Source organism: Marmota monax, unplaced genomic scaffold (genome assembly GCF_021218885.2).
Source record: "Marmota monax isolate L192 unplaced genomic scaffold, Marmota_monax_Labrador192_F-V1.1 WCK01_AAM20220418_F8-fsc00028, whole genome shotgun sequence".
Taxonomy (NCBI): Eukaryota; Metazoa; Chordata; class Mammalia; order Rodentia; family Sciuridae; genus Marmota; species Marmota monax.
This window is the reverse complement of record NW_026694779.1, coordinates 3,541,721-3,565,598: the sequence shown is the minus strand read 5'-3', so window position 1 is coordinate 3,565,598 and position 23,878 is coordinate 3,541,721. Positions and strand designations below refer to the sequence as shown.

Here is a 23,878-nt window from a genome sequence, read left to right as displayed (position 1 = left end):
GAGGTGGCATGCCTACCAGGTGAAACAGCAAGACATGGTTTGCCCAAGGCCTTGTAGCCACTGAGGAATGAAACTTAAGTCAAAGACTCATCTGTTGATTCTCCATGCACCCAGCTGTGCCATGCTGTGGATGAGACACAAAGATTAATCACCTGCAGATCTTGCCCTTGAAGAACTTGGGGTCTAGTCGTTTAAATACAACCCCAAATCACCATGCTAGGTGGAAAATGCCCCAGATTAACTTCCCAAGTTCATGACCCCTAACTCCATTTTTCCATTTTCCTCCAGAAAGTAATAAATTACAGTCTTTTCTGGGTCCAGGCGGCTGGCAGTGGCAACTGGACCAGACAAGCTGCCTCAGGGTTTCACATTTGTACTCTGGGTTGCTGCTTAGGCTCCTGGGGCCCTCCGGAAAGGCTCCTAGTGGGCCTCACTCCATGCACAAGAGTGAACAGGGGGGTGTACCGTCTTAGGAGTGCTCCGGACGGAAGGAGCAGATGTGGCGAGGAGTTCGCCAAGAGATAGGCCTCTGAAGGACTTAAGAGGCCTGCAGGCGCGGTAGAGGCTAGGAGAAGGCCTGAGCAGGGACCAGCTGAGCGGGTAAACGCTGAAGAGAGAGTCCCCCCCGAGACAGGTTCTGGAGACACTTCTAAGGGCCCAGAACTGGGCTTGGGTCAGATTCATGGTTGAAGAAAGAGGTCATGAGAGGAAGGCCCGATGAGGGCGAGTATCAGACTCCGAAGACTCATTGGAGAAAGGGTCTTTGAGGACGAGGTGGGGAAGGCTGAGGGCTCGGTGAAACTCGGGCAGGATTTGGGCCTGCGCAGCACCGGGTTCGCAGGCGCGCGGGGCGAGTGCAAGGCATCTCGGAGGAAAAGCCAATAGTCGGCAGCGAGCCCAGAGCGCGCCAACGGCCTGGGCGCCGCGGAAAGCCACGCCCCCTCCGCCACGCCCGCTTCCTCATTGGCCCTCCCACTTCCTTCTCGGATTGGCTACCACTAGGTCAAATAAGAGGAGTCGGAGCTCTACTTCCGGTCTCGGCAAGGCCACCCCCTGGAAAAGCCGGAAGAACACACTCGCGCGAGCTTCCAAAATCCAGGGCATCTTTGCAGTGAATGCCCGGAGGCTCTGGAGGCTGTAGAGGGATAAGTGAGGAAGAAGGGAGGGGACCTGCCCCTCAGGAAAGCAGGAGGAAATAGAGGGAGAGGGGAGAGAGGCCTTGGTGACTGTGGGCGAAGCCCTAAGCGGCATGGTCATTGTGTAAACGGGGGTCTTTGCCGTTCGGGTGATTTGGGTCTGAGCCGGCGGGGCTGTGGTGGAGCGGAGCCCGAAATGGTGGCCCGGTCCCTTCTGCTTGGTAGCATGACGCATCGTACTCTATCCTCGAGCCCGGCCCTCTGGGCCTCCATCCCGTGTCCACGCTCTGAACTGCGCCTGGATCTGGTTTTAGCTTCGGGACAGTCCTTCCGGTGAGTGGCTGACCTGGGAGGCTCCTCCCCTGGGACCCTGGTTCCTGACTGCCTTTTACAGCCCACCAAAGATGCAAAGGAATGTTGGGGGTGATGGATGGGATAGTATCTCTCAGGATATTAAGGAAATAAGCACTGGTGGCGAGCCTGTTGCCGCCTTTCAAAGTAGGGGTAGTAAGTCTGCAATATTGTTAGGATCATGCAATAAAACCAAAGGTGCTACTTTTACTTTGCAACTGTTAAGTCAGTTTTATAAATGGGGCATTTGGGAATAGGAGAGACTCCCAGAGTGTGTGGGAAGGGAAACTGAGTATTAGGGTTGCCTGCACTGGGAATTCAGGTGGAAGGAGCAAAGCCCTGCACACTGGAGTGGCGTGCTGGCGGATCAAGTGTGGACACTGACTCAAACTGAGGAGCTGCTATACTGCACTGTGTACCGAGGGGACAAGGGCTGGATTGGCAAACCCACACCTGAGGAACTGGAGACAGTGCACAAGTACTTCCAGCTAGATGTCAGCCTGGCTCAACTGTACAGCCATTGGAGTTCCGTGGACTCCCATTTCCAAAAGATGGCTCAGAAATTCCAAGGTGAGTACAGGCCTGGGGCAAGGGTTGGGGTTCAGGTACATTAGTTAAGTACCTGAGAATGTTTTAAATTCTATCTGTAAAATGGTGGTGGTAGCATCTACTTCATAGGATTTGATGAGGATTAAAGGACCTAATATATGTAAAGTACTTAGGATTGTACCGGACACGTTGTAATTATTATTACTATTATTATTATCCTGCTGATCACCATAGTGAAGTGACAAGAATATGGAGCCTAATCCTGGCCATGGGACTTGGGGCAGGTGATTTCATTCATTCTGCTATGTGACTAAAATGTAGCAAGAACAAATTGGATCCAAATTCCTCCCCACACGGTGCTTATACTGTGGCTTCTATATCAGTAACCTGGACTTCACAAGATGCTATTAGGAATGAGAAGTCTGGTGGTGTTTTCTCTAACAGTGCTGCCCGTCATTATCCTGGGTTCTCCCTGATCTGATCTGAGGGTGGGAGGAAGCCACTACCTACAGCAGATGCTTCTCTTGCCCCTTGCCTTTCTGGTCTCCAGGTGTGCGATTGCTGAGACTTGACCCCATCGAATGCCTTTTCTCATTTATCTGTTCTTCCAACAACAACATTACCCGCATCACTGGCATGGTGGAGCGGCTGTGCCAGGCTTTTGGACCTCGGCTCATTCAGCTTGATGATGTCACCTACCATGGCTTCCCCACCCTGCAAGCCCTGGCTGGTGAGTAGGTGGATCCCCTTCCCCCAAGCCCTCTATACAGCTTTTGAACAAGGATATCTGTTCAGTTTTCTGTGGTCACCATCTCTCATCTAAAAGTTTCCTCCTTCCCAAACACTTTCCCCATCTAGAACCACCCTGCCTGGTCTGTTGAGACCCAGCTGTACCTCCTTAAAATGTGAGCGCCTCCTGTAATCCCAGAAGCTCAGGAAGCTGAGACAGGAGGATCTTGCATTCAAAGCCAGCCTCAGCAAAAGTAAAGCACTAAGCAACTCAGTGAGACCCTGTTTCTAAATAAAATACAAAATAGGGTTGGGGATGTGGCTCAGTGGTCGACTGCCCCTGAGTTTAATCCCTGGTACCAAATTTAAAAAAAAAAAAAATGCCAGCACCTTACTAGTCTGTGCCTTTTGTTCTGTTTTGTTTTTGTGGTACTAGGAATTGAACCTCAAGCCTCGAGGTAGGGCCTCGAGCTTTCTAGGCAAGTTCGCTACCATATAGCTGCAGCCCCGGTCTAGTGTGTGTTTTTTGCCAATAGTTTTGATGCCTCATCAGAGAAATATCTGTATGCAGTGTTCAGTAGTTTGGAGTTAAGAGCACACATTCTGGAGACAGATTCACTGGGGCTGAATCCCTGCCCTGTCACTTGGGCAAATTATTTAGCATTTCTGTGCTTCAGTGTCTACATCTGTGAAATGGGATAATTATAGTCATTATGAGAATTGAATAAAAGAATACACATCCTGCACTCAGCAGTGTTTGGCACACAGGAAGTATATGGAAAACTCAAGCTGCTATCACTGCAGTAAACCCAACAGTTTTGCACTCAGGAACACAGGGTATCTTCACAGCAGCCCTTTGAGGCAAGTGTTTTACAGAAGCAAGTGTATCAGTTGGTAGGTGTGAGAACTAAGCTAGGGGAAGTGCTTGGGGACTGCATAGCAGGAAGAACCTGCCTCAGAAGAAAAACAGAATTGTTTTGGTGCTTAGAAACCTGGTCTTGAGTCTCAGCTCTTAGTTTAGTAGTCATGACCTAAAGGAAGGAATTTATTCACCACTCCAGTCTTCTCTTGTTTATAGCATGGAAATAAGTTTCTATCAAGAAGGGGTTAGGGAGCTGGTTAATACAGCAGTCATGAGACAGTGAAGAGTAATGGGGGGCTGGGGATGTGGCTCAAGTGGTAGCGCGCTCGCCTGGCATGCATGTGGCCTGGGTTCGATCCTCAGCACCACATACAAACAAAGATGTTGTGTCCGCCGAAAACTAAAAAATAAATATTAAAAAATTCTCTCTTAAAAAAAATAAAATAAAAATAAAAAATAAAATCATAATCTTTAATAAAAAAAAAAAAAAAGAGTAATGGGGACACAGGTACTGATTTCTAGACCTGGGTATAAGATACCATCTATATCATGGCTGCTGCTGCTTTTTTTTTTTTTTTTTGGTGGAATTGGGGATTGAATTCAGGGCCTTATAGCCTTGCACATGCTAGGCCAGCACTGAACCACTGAGCTATATCCCCAGGCCTCTTTCTTTCTTTCTTTCTTTTTTAATATTTATTTTTTAGTTTTCGGCAGACATAACATCTTTGTTTGTATGTGGTGCTGAGGATCGAACCCGGGCTGCACGCATGCCAGGCGAGCGCGCTACCACTTGAGCCACATCCCCAGCCCCTCTTTCTTTCTTTTTTAATTGTGTTTTGAGACAGTGTCTCACCTAGTTGTGTAGCCAGCCTTGAACTTAGAATCCTCCTGTGTCAACCTCCTAATAGCTGGGATTATAAGCAAACTATGTCCTTTCTTGATCAAATTACTTTGCCTCTTTTAAGTCCTCCTTTTCTCCATCTGGGAAATGGGGAAATAACAGTGCTGTCATTGGGGTCCTTGAAAGCATGATGATAATGTACCTAAGGCACTTAGCCCTTGCATGATACCAGAACTTGATAATAGAAGCAGTTGCAGTTATTACTATAATATTTTTAGGTCATAACTGTAAACACTCTTGGGAAAAGTTAAGAAACTCAAAATAGGGAGCTCTTCCGAGGCAACGCATCCATCTCTCTCTAGAGCCCAGTATGTAATAGATGCTCAGAAAACACTTGTAGAGGGGAGAACCCATGCTTTCCTTTGCTTGGCACGTACTTTTATCTACTGTCTCCTAGAGGGCAGTGAGGAGAGAGGGATACTTTAGGAAAAGCATTCCCTTGGGGGCTGGGGATGTGGCTCAAGCGGTAGCGCGCTCGCCTGGCATGTGTGCGGCCCGGGTTCGATCCTCAGCACCACATACAAACAAGGATGTTGTGTCTGTCAAAAAAATAAATATTAAAATAAAAAAAAAAAAAAGCATTCCCTTGGGATAAAGAGCTCATATACTATCCCTTCTTTGCATAAGAAGGACTCCAAGATGCCTAATCCTTGCTCTTCTCCCCACTCCCCACAGGTATGGAGGTGGAAGCTCGCCTCAGGAAGTTGGGTCTGGGGTACCGTGCCCAATATGTGAGTGCCAGTGCCCGAGCCATCCTGGAAGAACAGGGTGGTCTGGCCTGGCTGCAGCAGCTTCGAGAAGCCCCCTATGAGGAGGCACACAAGGCCCTCTGCACCCTGCCTGGGGTGGGCACCAAGGTGAGGCGCCCAAAGAAGGTAGCAGCTCTCCCATCCACTCACACTGAGAGGAGGGAGTCAGACACAGGGCAGGTCTGAGAGGTGGGTGGAGGTGGGTGGAGGCCTGGCTTTTGGAGGCAGGGCCCGAAAGAAAAAGGATAAAAGCAAATGTTTTTATTAGAAAAATCAGGGTGCCAGGAGAGTATGAAAGACTTTACCCTTTAAATGCCTTCATAGAAAGGCTGTGTGTGTCAGTGCATGTGTATGTTGCTCTGTGTATACAGAAATTTCCAGAAGGAATGGTAGGGAAGTTTATAGTGGTCTTTAAGTGGGTATGGTAATATCTTCTCCCTAGATTATGGTGAGAATGTGGGCCACAGAAGTGATTATTCAGTAGCACTTTTAGAAAAATCAATACATACCGATTGAGAATACAGAACAATAGTGACCTCAGAGTACAGGAGGAAGCAGTTGGCTTTAGGAATAGATGGAGGACAGTGGCTGGATCCTACCATTCCTCCACAGTGGCACATTCTTTGTCAAAGGTGGCTGACTGCATCTGCCTCATGGCCCTAGAAAAACCTCAGGCTGTGCCCGTGGACGTCCATGTGTGGCAGATAGCCCAACGTGACTACAGCTGGCATCCTACCACATCCCGGGCCAAGGGCCCCAGCCCTCAGGCTAACAAGGAACTGGGTGAGGAGAGAGTGGGACATTGGGGCGTTGGGCTGAGATGTTAGAAATTTATCTCTTAATCACCTCTTCCTCAATCCCCGCCTCTGTGGATTGGGGGGCAGGTTGGGCCAGTTAATCTAGCCTCCTCACTTCTGATTTAGGAAACTTTTTCCGGCGCCTGTGGGGACCTTATGCTGGCTGGGCCCAAGCAGTGAGTGTACCTAGATTTCCCCTCCTCTCTAGCCCAGACCCCAAAGAACTTCTTCCCTGTCCCTGACCCTAGTGGACTCTTTCAACAGTCTGTCCCAATGGACTCTCACTTCCACCATCCCAGGTGACCCTAATGGCCTCTCCAACCAATCCAGCCCTGACCCCCATGGACTCTTCCACCTTCCTGCACTGTCACCAGCCCCTCTACTCCTAAACCAGTGTACCTTTCTGCCCACACACTCCCCCTCCCATAGGTGCTGTTCAGTGCTGACCTACACCAACCCCACCGTTCCCAGGAGCCATCAGCAAAGCGCAAAAAGGTGTCTAAAGGGCCAGAAGTCTAGGCAAGGAGCACTGGACAAAGGAATTCCCCAAAACCTTTCCCCTCCGTTCCCTGCTTCTCTCCCCACATCCTCCTTAGGCTTATGTTGGGGAGGGCTCTCTGAAACTACCTCAGGTGCCAGGCACACCCCAAATAAGCAATCAATTTGCACAACGGGACAGGGTGGGGGCCATTCTGGAGAGAGAGCTGTATGGTTTTATCTTCTTCCCTTTATTACAAGAAGGAACAATAAAATAGAAACCTTTGTATGGAAAATGCAGTGAGGAGTGAGAGGAAGGGGTGGGGAGGGCAGTGGGTAGGGTAACTCCCCAGTTCACCCAGGGAAGGGAGTAGGCTACCCCCAGCCCCTCCCACAAAAGAAACCCTGACTAGATCCAGGGCCCTAGAGCTGCGGGGGCATTGTGGGGGACAGTTCCGGGCCTGGCTCCACATAGCAATCTCGACAGCAGCAGCCGGCTGACGGCCCTGTGTGGGAGGACAGAATACAGTTGGCAGTAGGGCACACCCTGCACTCCAGCTGGGCGTCTCTTCGTGGCCCACCCACACCCTTCCAAGCATCCCTGCTCCTCACCCCCAGCCGTTGGCGTCAGCAGCTCCCCGTGGCTCGCCGTCTGTCCCTGACCCTCCTGGCTGGTGCCCAACTGTAGCTTCCTCATGTGCCGCACCACAGCCGTGGCATTGAAAGCTTGCTGTGGAGAAAGGGAAGAAGGGACTTCTGAGAAGGTGGGAGCTTATAGTCAGGGCCTGGCAGTAGAATTCTTTCAATGGTATTTTTTATTTGTTTGTTCTTCATTCAGGGGTTATTTAGTGACACTTATAAGTCCCCCCAACCCCCAAACAAGGCTTTTTTTTTTTTTAAACCATACTGTTAAACCATAATGGAAAATGAATCCAAGGGTGCTCTACCACTGACCTAGAACCTCAGCCCTTTCAGCCCTTTTTTAAACTTTATTTTGAGGCAGTTTCTCACTAAGTTACCCAGGCTGGTCTCCAACTTGCAATCCCCATCTCCTAGGGCACCAGGGTTACAGGTATGTGCCACCGTGCTCAGCCTCTACAAAGCTTTGTGAAATTCTGTTCAATTATGTGTGCACATATATATATATATAGAATGTATACATAAACATTCTTTGTTTATGTGTATACATATAAATAAAACTATTCATATTCATACGTAATAGCAAACACTACACAGCATGTGTGTCAGGCACTGTTTCAAGTATTTTGCATAGTGACTCATTTAATCTTTCCAAAATTCTCAGGTGAGCACTTTTAATATCACAAATTTCATAGGTGGAAACTAAGGTATAGAAAGGTCAAGAAACTTAACCTCTGTGGTTTTTTTTTGTTGTTGTTTTTCTGTTTTGTTTCAATATTGGCCTTGCACACGTCAGACAAGCACTCTACCACTGAGTTACATACCTTGGCCCTCTTATTTTGAGACAGGGTCTCTCTAAATTGCCCAGGCTGGCCCTGAATTTACAGTCCTCCTGCCTCACCTTCCCGAGTAGCTGGTATTATAGATGTACATCACCACTCCTGGCTATGTATGTAATTTTCTTTTCATCATATCCCCCTAGATTCTCCTATATACCCCTCAAAAAACATGTTGAAAACTAAAAGCATTCCCCCCAAAACACATCCTGCTCCTGGGATCACAGTTATGATAATTTCCAGGCTAATCTGTCCCCAACCAGAAAGTTAGGACAGCCCTTGACATCTCAACTCACACCCTCAGAATCCATTCCACTATCACTTCTTGTTGATCCTACCTCCTAAATGATTGTTGTTCTCAGCTACTATTCTCTATTCCTATTACTGCCGCCCAAGGTCAAGTCCTTCCCATCTCCTGCCTGTATCTCTGCCACAGCCTCCTACTTGTCTCCCAATCTTCACTCTTTGCTGTTTTTTGGTACTTGAGAGCTCTTTCTAAATGGCCATTTTTTTACTTGAAATCCTTCTGGGGCTCCTCAGCACCCTCAATGTCAAGTTGGTGCTCTACTATGGTATTTGAGGTCCTGAGTTGTGCGGCCCTTACTGACTTCTCTAGCCTTCCCTCTTGCCAGTCAGTCTCCTCTGCCCCTCCAGTGTAACCAGGATTATCATGTGCATTTCTGGGTGGCCAGCTCCACTCTCTTGCTTCTGGAACTTTGCACCCCTCTTCTCTGTGCCTTGGACATTATTCCATGTGTCTAATTGCTACTCAACTGACAGATTCTTCAGGCCATTACCACCTTTATGACCCTTCTTGGAACTCATAGGCTGCATCAAATGCCTTCTAAGTTTACTATTTTCCCTCTAGACTTGGAGATCAGGGACCCTCTCAAATTGAGTGTCAGAAGTACTTATTTAATAAAGAGCGAGGTCTTTCAGAAAGTAGCCCTGTGGTTACTGCATGTCTGACTTGGCAATGTGCAAACAGCCTGGGCAAGGGTGGGGAGGAGTCCTGGGGAGGCTGGGACCCCGGACTAGAGCTATGGACTCACCTTCCATTTGCTCTTAGCAAAGTTCTTCTTGATCTGCTCGCTCACCGACTGGTGGATGTTCTTATCTAGAGCCGTATCTCCTGCAATCCTAGGATGGGTATATGTGGAGGGTTGCCAGTAAGGGTAGAAGCAGGCCTGGGGGGCCAGGCCTCACCCCCACCCCCAGTCTGTGGAGACTTTCCTCACCATGGGTGCTGCAAGGCCTGTTCACAGGTGAACCTCTTCTCTGGATCCTTCTCCATCAAGTGCCGGATGAAATCTTTGGCTGAACCCCCAAGACAAAAGCAAAGACATACCGCATGGCAGTGCCTGTGGACACCCCCAGGACAGCACTCCCTGACATCTGGTCTGACCGCAAAGCAAGACATAGGGGCCAGATCTGTCCATGCACCACACCACTTCACTCCAGCCTCCCAGCTCTCTCCATTCTCTCTCAAAAACATGTTCTGGAGAAGACTCCCTTCAGTATATTCACAGTATGTGTGAACAACTGGAGATGCCTTCATTGGCTTGCTTTTAATAGAGGGCACAAAAAGAGGGATGAAAATGATTATGGTGGTGTCTTAGGCATTAGGAAGTCAGTAGGGGAGGTATTTTCAAAAATACTATGTTTGAAGACTGAATAAATGCCTACAAGTTTCTCAGACTAGGAGCCAAGCAGAGGGAAACCCCTGAGGTGGGGGTTCTGACCTCAGACAACTTATTCTGGGACTGGGGAACCTGACTAGGGAGACCCCCCCCCCCCAGAGCAGATGAGGAAGGCGCCAGAGGCAGGGCCCAGCGAAAGAAGGCAAAATCCAAAATACCAGAGTCAGAGATGTCATCCCAGTAAGGAGAGTCAAATTCATACTCGGCCTTCAAAATCTGTTCAAAGAGTTTGGCATCATTCTCGTCATAGAAGGGGGGATAACCGCAGAGCCTGGGCAGGAAGAAACTCATCCTGATTTCCACTCTCAGTGTGCCCAGTGGCTCTGGGACAGCTTTGGGGCAGTCCCAAACATCAAGCAGGACTCATGGAAAAGAGTTACCCCTTTGTAAAATCTGCCCCTCCCTGCCTTGCTCGCTCCTATCTAGCTACACTGGTCTTTTCTGTTTTTTGATCAATTTTGCCATCTTCAGGGCCTTTGTACTTGCTGTTCCCTCTTCCCAAACCTTACCCCACATCTCACTTCATTCAAGAGGCCACTCAGATGTCACCTCCACAGAAAGTGCTCTTCCCTGACTTTATCTGAAATGGTAGCAATCCCCATTTCTCCTGTTTTTTGTTTATTCATTTTTGCCATCTAATGTTATTGTATAGATTTATTTACTTGTTGATTTTCTGTCTCCCCTACTACAATATCAGCTCCCCAAGGGCCAGCACTTGGTCTGGTTTGTTCTCTGCTAAGTGCTCATGCTTGGCGCAGTTCCTGAAACATAGTATCTATTGAATGAAGTGATATTAGTAATTAATAGGTAGATTAACTATGGATGGAGGGAAGGAAGGAATAACAGGGTGGAATAGTAAAGCAGGGGAAAGGTCAGCTCTGGAGCTACACCCTACTTGGCCACACCCCCACTTACAGGATGTAGGCAATGACCCCAATGGACCAGCAGTCCACGGCCTTGCTGTAGGGCTTCTGGGCCAGCACCTCAGGGGCTGTGGAGAAAATGGGACATGGCAGTGACAAATTTCTGCCCTGCAGCTTCTGGTTCCTCCCGCATCCACAGACCCAGCCCAGGGCCCTCCGCACCCACGTATCCTGGTGTCCCACAGGCTGTGGAGAGCACACTGCCTGGGTCCTCCATCTTGGAGAGGCCAAAGTCTGAGATCATGATCTTGGAGTCTTCATCCAGGCTGTAGTACAGCAGATTCTCTGGCTTGAAGGGCAGGCAGGAGGGGGAAGGAGCAGTCAGATGGCCAGAGGCTGGCAGAACCGTCCCAAGCACCCCTTGAGAAGCAATGGGATCCTCATCCCCCACAAAAGCCACTGTGGCTACCATCTTGGCTGGAAATGCAAGGAAGTTCTCAGGAAGGCCAAAAGTTCCAGAAAGGACAAGGGCCCCAGGGGTATGGGAAGGAATTTTTATGTAAACCTCAGGTGTGTATTGCAAAGCCCTAAAAAAGTTCTGGCAGTTACTGTATGCCAGGCCCTGGAGTACTTGGTGGATTTGCACCTTCCCACCGTCTCTTCCAGGTCAGTCTGAACAAACCCATTTTACAGATGAGGAAACTGATGCCTCAAGAGGTAAAGTGACTTGCCTAAGAGCCCAGTTATGGAGTAGCACAGCCAGAATGAGATGTACTACAAAACATGCACCCCATCATTGTCTCTGAGGAGTAGGATTCCAGTTCACTTTTGTGTGGCTTTGAGTGTCTGAACTTTAATGGAGAGAAGCACTTTGGGGGTCACAAGGTCTAGTCTGCAGATAGGAAGCTGAGGCTCAGTGAGGAGGTGAGAGCAGCCCAAGGGCGGACAATGAGGGGTTTCCAAAGGCCCTGCCCCCATGTCCCCTGCTCACTGTTCCCCAGCTCACACCCACCTTGAGATCGCGGTGGACGATGCCCAGGTCATGCAGATACTTAACAGCGTCCAGCACCTGGAAGATGAGGCGACTGGCGTCCCGCTCCGTGTAGAAGCCTTTTTCCACAATGCGGTCAAACAGCTCCCCACCTGACACCCTGCAGTAGGGGACAGGACAGTCTGGCCAAGAAAGTGGGGACAGCAGGGAGAGAAATGTGAGCAGAGCAGGGGAAGGGCCACTCACAGCTGCATGATGAGGTAGAGGTGGCCCCCACTCTCATAGATGTCATCCAGGGCTACAATGTTGGGGTGCTTGATCCTGAGAGGAAAAAAGAGCAATTCAGAGCTGGGGACTCCCCAGTGCCAGCAGACCCAGGCAAGCCAACCAAGGATCTCCCCCCATCACCACCTGGAAAAGCAGATGTACCAAGATTTATTAAAATTTCTTAGAAGGCAAGGCAGCAGTACAAATACTGGGCTTGAGCATACTATAGAACTGGGTCCAAATCCTGCATCTGTCACATGCTGTTTGGATGTCTTTTCCCTTCATAGCACTGATCAGTAGAAGACTTCTAACTAAGAATTTTCTGTGTCTACCCATTTGTCAGCCTTCCCCATCAGAGGGTCAGGTCCCACAAGTTCAGAGACTTTGTCTCAGTCTTCAGTGTTCTCTGGCCCTGGGACAGAGTTGGTGCTCAGTAATACAGATAGAATTCAATGTAACCCCACTGAGCTTGTCTCCTTGTCTATAAAATGAAGCCAGTGATAGTACTTCTCTCAAAAACCAGGTATGAAGATCATATTGAGGGGCTGGGGGGGGTGGGTTGTGGCTCAGTGGTAGAGCACTTGCCTAGCATGCCTGAGGCACTGGGTTCAATCTCCGGCACCACATAAAAATAAACAAATAAAATAAAGGTATTAAAAAAAAAAAAAGGTCTGGGGATATAGTTCAGTTGGTAGAGTACTTGGCTTGCACGCACAAGGTCCTGGGTTCAATCCCTAGCACCACAAAAAAAAAAAAAAAAAAAAAAGAGAAAGAAAGAAAAGAAAAAAGAAAGAAATCTGAGGGGCTGGGGTTGTAGCTCAGTGGTAGAGTGCTTGCTTAGCAAGCATGAGGCACTGGGTTCTATCCTCAGCACCACATAAAAATAAAGTTTCACCTACAACTTAAAAATATATTTTTTTAAAAAGATCATATTGAGATAATTCAGATGACAAGCTTGGCACAGTGCCTGGCATAATGTAAACAATAAATGAACTGATAATGGTGGTTGACCTTGGGTACAGGGATTGAACTCAGGGACACTCAACCACTAAGCCACATCCCCAGCCCTTAGCTGGGTTGCTTAGCGCCTTGCCGTTGCTGAGGCTGGCTTTGAACTCAAGATCCTCCTGCCTTAGCTTCTTGAGCTGCTGGGATTACAGGTGTGTGCCACCACACCTGGCTGGTAGTTGATCTTTATGATGAGGAAGACCTGGCTCTTTTAGAAACTTGCTGTGCCTTTGGGAAGGTCCCTTGCTCTCTCTGGGCCTGTTTCTCCAACCGTCACCCCTTGATAATGAGAATGATCTGTTTCTTCCCTGCCCAGGGTGGTTGGGAAGTTCAGGAAAGACATTGGAAATGGAGATTATAAGATTTACAGCGAGAGCAGGAGATTTCTTGGCATGAGCAGTTCATAGAACAGTTGGTTGTCCATTGTGACAAGAGGGGTTGGCAGACAGTTTTAAACTTGCTGAGTGACTTTAATATATTGGAGGAACTCAAGGTAGGTCCAGAGATAAAGTAATTAAGATATGTGAGTTCAAGCTGTGTTTAAGCATTGACCTTGAGACCTGACTGAACAGATTAATCCCCAACATCTCAGTCATGTCTGTCATGTTAGCTATTGTGCCAGCCATTTGAAATAAAGGGCCTCAAGTGCTCTCCATACCCTGCCCAGCAGAAGTTCTTGTTCCTGCTTTATAAATGAGCACTTTGAGGCTTGGAGGGTTGAATGAGTTTCCAAAAGTAGGGGAAGGAGGAGGGCAGGAGGGGTCGAGGCAGGGTCACCCTGGGGCAGGGACAAGCTATAGCCCACGCACTTGTGCAGGACAGCAATCTCATTCTCCATGCTGCCCTCTTTGCCCTCCAGGGCCTTCTTGGCAATGCATTTGATGGCCACCAGCTTCTGAGTCCTCTTATCTTCTGCCAGGATTACTTCTGAGAAGGCCCCCCTGCAGGGAGAGAGGATTCCAAAGGTGAGGTTCTGGAAGCCCTGCTTCCCTTCAGCCTCTCCTCCATCCGTTATGGATTGTATGTCTCTAGACCAAATACTTTTCTACCCACTGGCTCTAGAGGTGACCACATGACCTGGACCTGGCCAGTTAGAATAGTCTGCCCCTGGCATACTATTTGTGGTATAAGCCAAGTTACTGGTACTGTGAGAATGAGGTTCTCTTTCCTATATTATTTGTTTATTCATTTATTTTTTACTTATTCCTATATTATTTATTCATTCATTTGTTTTCCATCTGTTTCATAGTACTGGGGATAAAACCTAGAGCCTCACTTGCTAGGCAAGTGCTATATTGCTGAGCCACATCCCCAGCCCAAGGTGGATGGAGTGGTTGGTGGCCATCTTTACCATCTCCTGGCAAGAGCCTGTCTGGGATTGAATAGCACAGAAGAAATCAGACCTGAGAATTATAATCAAAGATAATTCCTGGTAACATGAGGATCCCTGGATACAACCAGGCCTGAAATCCCCTGAGCTTTTTTACTATGTGCATGGTTAATTCATTCATTGTTTTCTGCTAAAGCAAATTTGAGTCATAAATAATACCCTTAGAACTTTGAAGAACCATTAGCATTACTTGGGAACTTTTTGTAAATGGAGAATCTAGACCCCATCCCAGATTTCCTGGGTCAGAATTTGCATTTTAACAAAGAGTTCAAGGGATTTGTGTGTGTACCAAAGTTTAAGAAGTAGGCTCTGAGGAACAGATAAATCCATTTATACTTTAAGTTCACTGACTAAGGAAGATTTTCAAGGGTATTCTTTGCACATCTTTAGCTTTGCTGGGGAGAATAAGAAGTAATAAGTCAAAAGCATCCCTCATGGTGACATTTCAATAATCAGGGATAACTAGTAATTTCATCTTTGGTTTCAAGTCTTGACCCAGTACTAGTAACAGAGCTGTGTATGCAGTTTCCAAACCTAGGTCAGAACACCCAGCTCTTGACTAGTTGGATAAATGGCCCTTTGTTCTCCCCCACTTTCTTCTCTTCATTAGAAACTGCTTGTGCAAGAACAGTCCCTGTCCCAACCATTGCCAAACAGAAATGAAAAGTGTGGTCCATTCTGTGTCATGAAGGTTGCCATAGGCCCTAGTCTGTAGGAAGCAGGAAATGTTGATTGGCTGACCAGAGGAAGCACCATCCTGGACTCAGCCTCCCCCAGCTAGTGAGGCCCTTCCCAATTCTACCCCCAGCTCAGAAACAGCCTCCCAACCCACCCTGAGACTCACGTGCCCAGAACATCTCTGAAGTCATAAATGTCCCTAATGTCCTCTGCCTGCTTCCAGTTGGGGCTTTCCACTGCCCCCGGCATGGCCCACTGCCCCCCAGCCACAGCCAGGGCTCCTGGAAGGAGAATGAAGGAAGGAGACTCAATAGGGTTCAGCCTTCTCTGAGAATGCACTACATGCCCCATCCAGTTTTTCATCCTGCATTCATTCACTCCTTGATCCATTCATTTGACAAAATCATTCAACATTCATTCATTTACTAGTCATTTGTTCATTCAACAACGTCCATTCAGCAAATTCTTTGCCTTGAGAAATATATTTCATGGTGGCAGCAAAATTCTTTATTCAACAAAGTCATGCATTCCTTCATTTTTGTATTCATGTTCACTTCCCAGTTTCTCCCTCCCCAAATCCAAACACCCAGAGAAACCCTGATCCCTGGAAGGGCAACAGATAAAACCCAAGGACAACTTGAAGATGCATAGGGCTCTGGAGGATCCCTCCATCCCCAGAACCAGTCATGTCCCAGCTTTACCCTGGGAACTGCTGGGGTGTCTCCTCTCCCTCCTCCTTCTCCCCACCCTGGCCTCTCGGAAATCAGGTTTCCGGCAGCCTGGGCTTCCAGCAATATCTCAGCCACGTTTTTAAATAGCTCTTTCTCACTGTTACTAAGGCAACAACAGCCACAGCTGGAGCTCCCCAGGCCTCTCCCTCCTGACTCCCTAAATGGTCCCACCCAGTATGTCCCCTCCTGGCCTCATCTTACCTTGACCCAGCTTGGATCTTCCCCCCACTGAGGCCTCTGTCTCATCACTCAGGACAGGGTGAGCTCTCTTCCCATTTTTCAGATGGAGAACAGGGGAGATTGAGGAAATGGGTTGTGATGGGTCCAGAGTGGCCCAAATGACACCCAGCTGGGGCCCAAGCTAAGCTTGCTTAGGGCAGAGGCCATGGAGGAGCTGTTCTCAACTACTCTTTCCAATATGAAGCTAGACTGGTGCCCATCCCAGGACCACAGAAGGTAAGGCCAAAACAGCCTAGTATGCTATGTGGTCTCAGGGAGGATGCTTTCCTTTTCTGTTTCTTCTGTGGGACAATGAGGGGAAGGTGCCCTGACCAGAGCCCTGGTGTGAGATCCCACTCCTTGGATGGGAGGTTGTTCCTAGGGTTCTGGCCACCCTTCCCAGGGACAGAAACTTCTAAGAGAGGAGACTTCATGATAAGCTCTAGAGGCAGTCTTAAACCATCTGAAGGCAGGCACATCATAACCCTTACAGTCCACACCCTGTACTAGCCATTCCAGCCAAGCCTCCTCCACAACCCCAAACCCAAACCCCTGCCTCCCAGACCCAGCACCTGGTTATACATGTGCACAGGACACTCCCCAGACAGCCTCACACCTTAACACCTAGGCACCATCCATATATTCCTCAGACCCCTTTCACTTTTCAAAACACATCCACACATACACCCACGTTCACATCCACCAGACATCCCCAATTCACTTATACCTCACACGGTCCAGCTCCTCACCCACACCCTAGAAGCTCCTATAGTCCAAACCCCAACAGTACCGCACAATTCAACACCACCCCCAACTCTGACTTAACTATCTTTAGAGCCAGACACCAGCACACTGTACCTGGACACCACTCTGCAGCAAAAAACGCATGGCGACATCCCACCCACGACCCATGAGGGTACCCTCACACATTAGCACGGCAACCCCATGTCTGATCCACACATCAGCATTGACATTAGGACACCTTCACGGCCCCCCCACCACATACACACATCTATAACCAGATGCCCACGCCCTTGCAAATTCAGGCCCCCGAAGAACTCCGGCTCGGGCACTGACCACCTCTCCCCACCCTACTCTGTCACCTCTCAGTTTTCCACGGGCCTCCTTGGCACCTGCTGGTCCTAGAACAGAGATCGGGGAGAAAGGCCCAGCCCTGTCCTTCCAGGGTGCAGCCCTCCCGGGCACCCCCTCCCATCCTTGGGCGAGGGTACCAGCTGCTGGAGGCTCCTGCTGCCCCTTCAGCGCGCAGGGGTGCAAGCGGGCAGACCCCAACCGTACCTGCAGCTGCCCCGCCGCGGGGCTGGCTGGAAGGCCCAAGGTGGCTGGTGCCGAGCTCCGGCCGCGGTCCGCCGCCACTGCGCGCTTGGCCCGCCCGCCCGTTTCTCTCTTGGGCTCTGCTCCGGCTCCGCTTGCTCCCTCCGCCCGCCTGCGGCTCTGATGTCAATGGAGGAGGAGCCTGCGGCGGAGGGACGGAGATTGGGAGCGGTGGGTGGTGCCGCTACCCTGCTGGGGAAAGGGGCGGGCGGGGGAGACCCATGGGGCCTGATTAGACCCTCTGCTAGATGCTTCATGCCCTTCTTCTGCAGCAGGGCCCCACTTCGGAGGGGACAGCTGAGGTCCAGGGAGATGAGGGTTTCTAAATTAGCAGCTGCTCAGTGGAAAAGCAGGATTCGAACCTGCACTGACTGATGCCAGAGGCTGGCCAGTTTCACCCTGCCAGCTCATATATATATATATATATATATATATATATATATATATTTTTTTTTTTTTTTTTTTTTTTTCAGACCAGTAGAAGTCACCCTTAAGGCTCCTAGTCTCCTGGACCAAGGGAATTAGGCCCACAGAAGGGCCCAAAGACTAGTGGGGATAGGAGGATGGGGGAGTAGGGAGAAACAAGGCAAGAGCAGGCAGTGAGGATAGTCTAGGCCCCATTGACAGGCGGGTCATCTGAGGCCTGAGGTCCCTCAGAGAGACTGAGATGAGTCTCCGGTCCCCAGAACTTGCCCCTCAGAGCCTGCGTGCTGGCCAGAGGGACAGGGGCAGAGAGGGAAACGGGGAGGGGGAAGTTTAGTCTGGATCCTGAAGGAAGCAGGCCAAAGAGGACCAAGGTGCCACGTGACTCGGCAGAAGCCAGAGACCCATGGCTGGAGGCCAAGTTGCGGGGTGGAGCAGAAGCCAGTTCCTGGGGCTGCAGGCAAGGGGCCAAGGGACCTGACCCAAGTTGGCTTATGCAAGCCATTCCTTGGGAATAAATTCAGTGCCGGCTAGGAAGGGGGAGCAATTCATAGGAATGGAAGGTGTGACTGGAGTGGGGCCAGAGAAGACATACAGCTTGACACCCCCACCCTACCTCCACTCACCTTCCAGTGCCACTTTCTCTCCTGGATTCCTGAATTTTCCAGCTGAAGTTGAAGACAGGATGGTGCTGACCCCCAACACATTTCAGCTGGCTTTTCCTTCCCTTTGCACAGGGTGGTCAATTTATTATACCAATTTTACAGACAAGAGAAGATGATGGCTGAGATTCCTAGAAGGGCTTTGGAGTTTGTCTCATCCCTTGCTTTACTCTGAGTCTCAGTTTTTTTCCTCTGGAGTATGGAAATATTGATGACTGACTCAGGATTCTTCTAAGAATCCTGTGAAGTAATGAATACAAAATACTCAGAACTACAGTTCAAAACATGAGAGTGAGACTCTATAAACCAAGACTTAAGAAAGGACCTGATCTGGCCAGAGATGGTGACCAAGGGATACTTTCTGTCTCTCAAATCTCAGCATCACAGACTCCCTGGCCCATGAAAAAAAACTTCTGACCCAAGGCTAAGGCTCTGTTCTCCCCTTCACCCATCTCGCACACCCACTGAGCTGAGTTGTTTCAGCACCAATTTCCTGTTTATCTCTATGACAACACTCCCTGGTTGATAAGGTGGCCTCTGTCCTGCTGAGAACTTGTACAACTTTTGTTCCCTTTTATATTTTGTTGCTTTTAAGCATTTCTAAGGGCACTTTTGCTCCCCCCTCCTTTGACATTCTTTTCTTTTTTTTAAATATTTCTAGTAAGCAAGTAATACATGGGTCACTGCAAGAAAATTACATAAAATATTAAGAACACACAGACTATCCTTGCCCCTGGTAAGTTTCTTTTACTTGCCTGGTAACAGAATCCCAGCTTTAAACCAACTTCATCAAAGAGGAATCTATGAGCTGGATGCAGGGGGACACACCTGTAATCCCCTGTAATCCCAGCAATTTGGGAGGCTGAGCAGGAGGAGTGCAAGTTCAAGGCAGCCTGGACAGTTTAGCAAAACACTGTGTCAAAATGAAAAACAGAAAGGTCTGGGGATGTAGCTCAATGATTGAATCATCTCTGGTTCAATGGGGCACGGTAGTACACGCTTGTAATCCCAGTGGCTTGGGAGGCTGATGCAGAAGGATCACAAGTTCAAAGCCAGCCTCAGCAATTTAGGAGGGCTCTAAGCAATTAGCAAGACCAGGTTTCTAATTATATATATATATATATATATATATACACATACACAGGAATCTATGGTTCACCAGACCAGAGATGGCACAAGATTCAAGAAAAAACACCAAGGACCAGGATCTTGGAGACTGAAACTAGAGACACAGTGCTCTTAGAATTTGCTTTCTCTCTCATCTCTCCTTGTCTCAATTTCTTTTTGCATGTTAAGTTTTTCCTCCTCTGTCAGTTAATATTCTCTACCTGGCAGGAAACATAGAGTGGTAGGCCCTAATTTCCCACTACACCCAGCAGAACTACCCTCAGTTTCACCTACTCTCAAAGAAGGATTCTGATTGGCTCTGCTTGAGCCACTGAATGACATGCCTCCCTCTTGGGCCCCACAATGCTGTTAGGGCAATGAGGTACTATTTTGGGCAAGTGTTACATGATGGACAGCCACACCAGAATCACAGGAATGAAAGTTATCTTTTCCAAAGGAAATAGGAGTGCTGGGCAGGCAAGAACAACAAATCCATCTCAGCCTTGCTCCCACCAACCAGAGATAACCATTGTTGGCATTTTGGGTGCATATTCTTCCAGAGGGTTTTGGATACGGATACATGTACACACTTTCTCCTGCAGCCCCCACTTCCGTTGAGCATATTTCAAGGTACTAATTAAAAAATGAGTCAAAAAAAGTTAAATATAAGGTGGGTGCAGTAGCAAACGCCTGCAATCCCAGCATCTTGGGATCACAAGTTCAAAGCCAGCCTCAGCAATTTTGGGAGGCCCTAAGCAATCTAGTCAGACCCTGTCTTAAAATAAAAATGGCTGGGGATGTGGCTCAGTGGTTAAGAATTTCTGGATTCAAAAAAAAAAATTCTGGTTCCCTGGTACTCCCCCCAAAAAGAAAAGAACAGTCAAATATATGCAGAAAAAAATAATCTTTTCCTCTTCTTTGTTTTCAAAAAGATGACAAAACAGGTCAGGCATCTCCATTAATTCTTGAACCTGAGGGAAAATAAGCCATTGCCTGAGTGAATGGTTTTCTAGGATTAGAGCAAATGAAAAAAATCAGAAGAAATAGATGGAGAGCTTTATTTATAAAACATTAAAAGTATTTAGCCTGGTGTCTTGGTGCAGACCTATAATCCCAGTGCCTTGGCAGGCTGAGGCAGGAGGATCACAAGTTCAATCCCTCCCCGGGCAACTTAGTGAGACCCTGTCTCAAAATATAAAAGGTTGCTGTAATGGGGGGGTGAGGTGGGCTGAGGCAGGAGGACTGCAACTTCAAAGCCAGCATCAACAAAAGCAAGGCACCAAACAACTCAATGAGACCCTGTCTCTAAATAAAATATAAAATAGGGCTGGGGATGTGGCTCAGTGATCAAGTGCCCCTGAGTTCAATCCCTGGTACCAAAAAAGAAGAAGAAAAAAAAATTTCAAAATCCAATTGTGGTGCCTCATGTTTATGGTCTCAGCACTCCAGAGGCTAAGACAGGAGAAAGGCTTGAGCCCGGGAGTTTAAGACCATTCTGGGCAACATAGCAGGACTCTGTTTAAACAACAACAACAACAAAAAGTATGTTTAAAAAAAAAAAAAAGATCCTGTGGCTAGAGGAATGGGTACTCCTAAATTCTCTTGGAAATGACTTGCTAAAGGATTTGGAAAGCAATTTTGCAGTCTGCATTAAAGGCCTTAATAATTTCCAGGCCTTTAAAAAAAAATGTTACTGGGAGGTAACTGGGATTTGAACCCAGGGTGCTCTATCAGAGCTACATCTCCTGCCCTTTTTATTTATTTATTTTGAGAGAGAGTTTTGCTAATTTGTTGAGGCTGGTCTCAAACTTTTTTTATTATTATTTTTTGGTAGTTGTGTAGCATGCCTTTATTTGTTTATTTTTATGTGGTGCTGAGGATTGAACCCAGTGCCTCACACATGCAAGGCAAGCGCTCTTCCACTGAGCTACATCCCCAGCCCTGGTCTCAAACTTTTGATCATCCTACCTCAGCCTCCTTAGTTCCTAGGACTACCACCACATCCACCCAAGCCTTTTGATCCAGGGATTTCCTTTCTGGGAATTTCAGGGAACAATCTTAAATTAGGACAAAGCTATTTCCTATGAGATATTTGAAGAACATTTTTTGTTTGAAGAAATATATATATAAGAATAAATAAGGCTGAGTGTGTTGGCACATGCCTGTAATCCCAGTGGCTCAGGAGCCTGAGATAGGAGGCTCACAAGTTTAAAGCCAGCCTCAGCAAAAGTGAGGCACTAAGTAACTCAGTGAGACCCTGTCTCTAAATAAAACACAAAATAGGGGTTGGGATATGGCTCAGTAGTTGAGTGCCTCATGAGTTCAATCCCTGGTACATCCCACAAAAGAACAAATATATATATATATATCATGTATGTATATATATATGCATGTGTTACATATATTTATATAAATACATATATGCATGCATGCTGACAATCAAACTCAGGGCCTTGCACATGCTAGGCAAGTATTCTACCACTGACCTATAATTCCCAGCCCAAGAAATCTATCTATCTATATGCATATATATGTCACATATATATGATATATATGTCCCTAGCCACCCCCCAAATATACATATTTTTTGTGTGGTGCTGAGATTAAACTGAGGGCTTTGAGCATACTCTACCACTGAGCTATTCCCCCAGTACCTCCCACGAAATATTTTTGCAACAGTAAAATTTAGAAGAAATGGTACCAAGAGGGGAATGATTAAAAACCATGAGGTATACCTGCCAGATGGAATATTCACAGCTTGTGAATTGATAGTAATGCAACCTATTTAATAAAAGGAATAAATTCTTACAAGGTTAAGCAGGTATGCAGTATAACTTCAATATAATACACAAATCTCAAATTAGTCATACCAGAATGGAGAGGACCATCACAAATGTTAACAATGGTCAAAAAAATTACTTGAGCCCTGTGTGATAGCACATGTCTATAATTCCATTGGCTCTGGAGGTTGAGACAGGAGAATACCAGGTTCAAAGCCTGCCTCAGCAACTTAGCGAGACCCTGTCTCAAAATAAAAATTAAAAAGGACTGGGGATGTGGCTCAGTGGTTAAGCACCCTTGATGCAATCCCTAATACTAACAACAACAACAACAACAACAACAAAAAGTTACTTGAAAACCTAAATATGATGGGTGTGTACTAAACTGCTATTCAATATTTAAATTTTATTTTAAAAACTGTAAGAAGTAAAATGGACTTAAATGTCATATCTATAACATCTTTCCTGTCCTACTATTGAGACAGTGAGGCACATTAAAAGCAGTTTTGGAGTCAGAAAAACTGAGTCCAGATGCTACCTCTACCTAGTAACCAGCTGTGGGACATCAGGTAAGTCATTTCATCACTCTGAGTTTCTGTTTCCTCCTCTGTAACATGGCATGATCATGTCCCTAATTGTGCCTACTTTGTGGGGTTATTTTCAGGATGAGACAATTTAGAAAGTTTCTTTCAACCACTAGGTAAGTTTCCTGGTTGCCACCAGGGTCCCCAGCACATATCTGGTGCATAATAGGTGCTCAGGAAAAAATTGAGGCAGAAGGGAGAAATTTCCTTCTTTTTTGGACATCAGCTTTTCAAATTATTTCTCCTTCTATTCTTGAATTGTTCTAGTCAAGCTCCAGATTTGGGGGTTCCATGTGTTCTCACTGTAACAGGAGCAACCCATTTTAGGAGTCTCTAGTGTTTACCAGATCTTACCAATTTCTCTTGGCTAACAAAGGCCTATTCCTGGGCAGTGATTCTTGTATTTTCTCTCTGATCCTAAACCCACATGCTCCTAATTTTGTTATGTGGAGGGTGCTGGCAGCCCTGGACATTTGGCCTCTAGAGTTTAAGACCTGGCTTACAAAACACACCCACCACCTGCTCCCTTTCAGCCACTCAGTTTTCTCATCTGTAAATTGAGGGTCATGGTATTGAAGCAAATGTGTTAATTCCTGTAAAGTGCTTGACACTACCCTCAGAGGGTCCTTTAAAGAATCATCCTCCCAAGGTTGTGTCTTAATATTTCCTGAGCTTTCAACCAGTGTTGAGATAGGAAATCCTCTGAGGAGCTCAATTTTCATTTGCTGTGAAATTTATGGAGAATATTTTTCAATATTTGATTTTGATGTTCAAATGAGAAATTGTTGGAAATTGTCAGGAAAACTGGATATGCTGTTGCTTCTAATATTAAACATTCTGAGACTAATTTCCTTTCTTTCCTTCTTTTTTAAATTGGGTACTGGGGATTGAATGCAGGGGTACTCTACCACTGAGCTACATACCCAGTCATTTTTATTTTTTATTTTGAGACAGGGTCTCTCTGAGTTTCTTAGGGGCTACTAAATTGCTAATACAGGCCTTGAACTTGCTATCCTCCTCTCTCAGCCTCCCGAATGGCTGGGATTACAGGTGTACACCACCATACCCAGCTAATGGGCTTAATTTTGTATTTTATGAAACTCACTGTGGGTAT

General features: G+C 47.3%; 2 protein-coding genes across 5 annotated transcripts; one reads left to right on the top strand and one right to left on the bottom strand.

The window, feature by feature from the left end:
- Positions 1–1,025: 1,025 nt before the first annotated feature.
- Ogg1 (8-oxoguanine DNA glycosylase) lies at positions 1,026–6,855 on the top strand. Of its 4 annotated transcripts, none has more exons than XM_046425506.2 (7): positions 1,026–1,469; positions 1,810–2,057; positions 2,587–2,766; positions 5,204–5,385; positions 5,910–6,060; positions 6,201–6,250; positions 6,469–6,855. In XM_046425506.2, the coding sequence occupies exons 1-7, from the start codon at positions 1,333–1,335 to the stop codon at positions 6,853–6,855; spliced, it is 1,335 nt and encodes a 444-aa protein (XP_046281462.1). In that variant the 5' UTR covers positions 1,026–1,332. The 4 variants fall into 4 exon arrangements, 3 of the variants coding, with proteins under 3 accessions (XP_046281462.1, XP_046281461.1, XP_046281458.1); XM_046425502.2 differs by having other exon boundaries at positions 1,028–1,469; positions 6,504–6,847; XR_009225039.1 differs by lacking the exon at positions 6,469–6,855 and having other exon boundaries at positions 1,027–1,469; positions 5,890–6,060.
- Camk1 (calcium/calmodulin dependent protein kinase I) lies at positions 6,782–17,327 on the bottom strand. The gene is made up of 12 exons (XM_046425501.2): positions 17,173–17,327; positions 15,090–15,204; positions 13,665–13,796; positions 11,827–11,901; positions 11,602–11,740; positions 10,812–10,938; positions 10,642–10,717; positions 9,885–9,997; positions 9,265–9,343; positions 9,079–9,166; positions 7,164–7,281; positions 6,782–7,057 (listed from the first exon to the last, which is right to left on the bottom strand). Exons 2-12 carry the CDS (start codon positions 15,170–15,172, stop codon positions 6,975–6,977), a joined length of 1,113 nt encoding a protein of 370 aa, XP_046281457.1. The 5' UTR covers positions 15,173–15,204; positions 17,173–17,327; the 3' UTR covers positions 6,782–6,974.
- Positions 17,328–23,878: the final 6,551 nt, after the last annotated feature.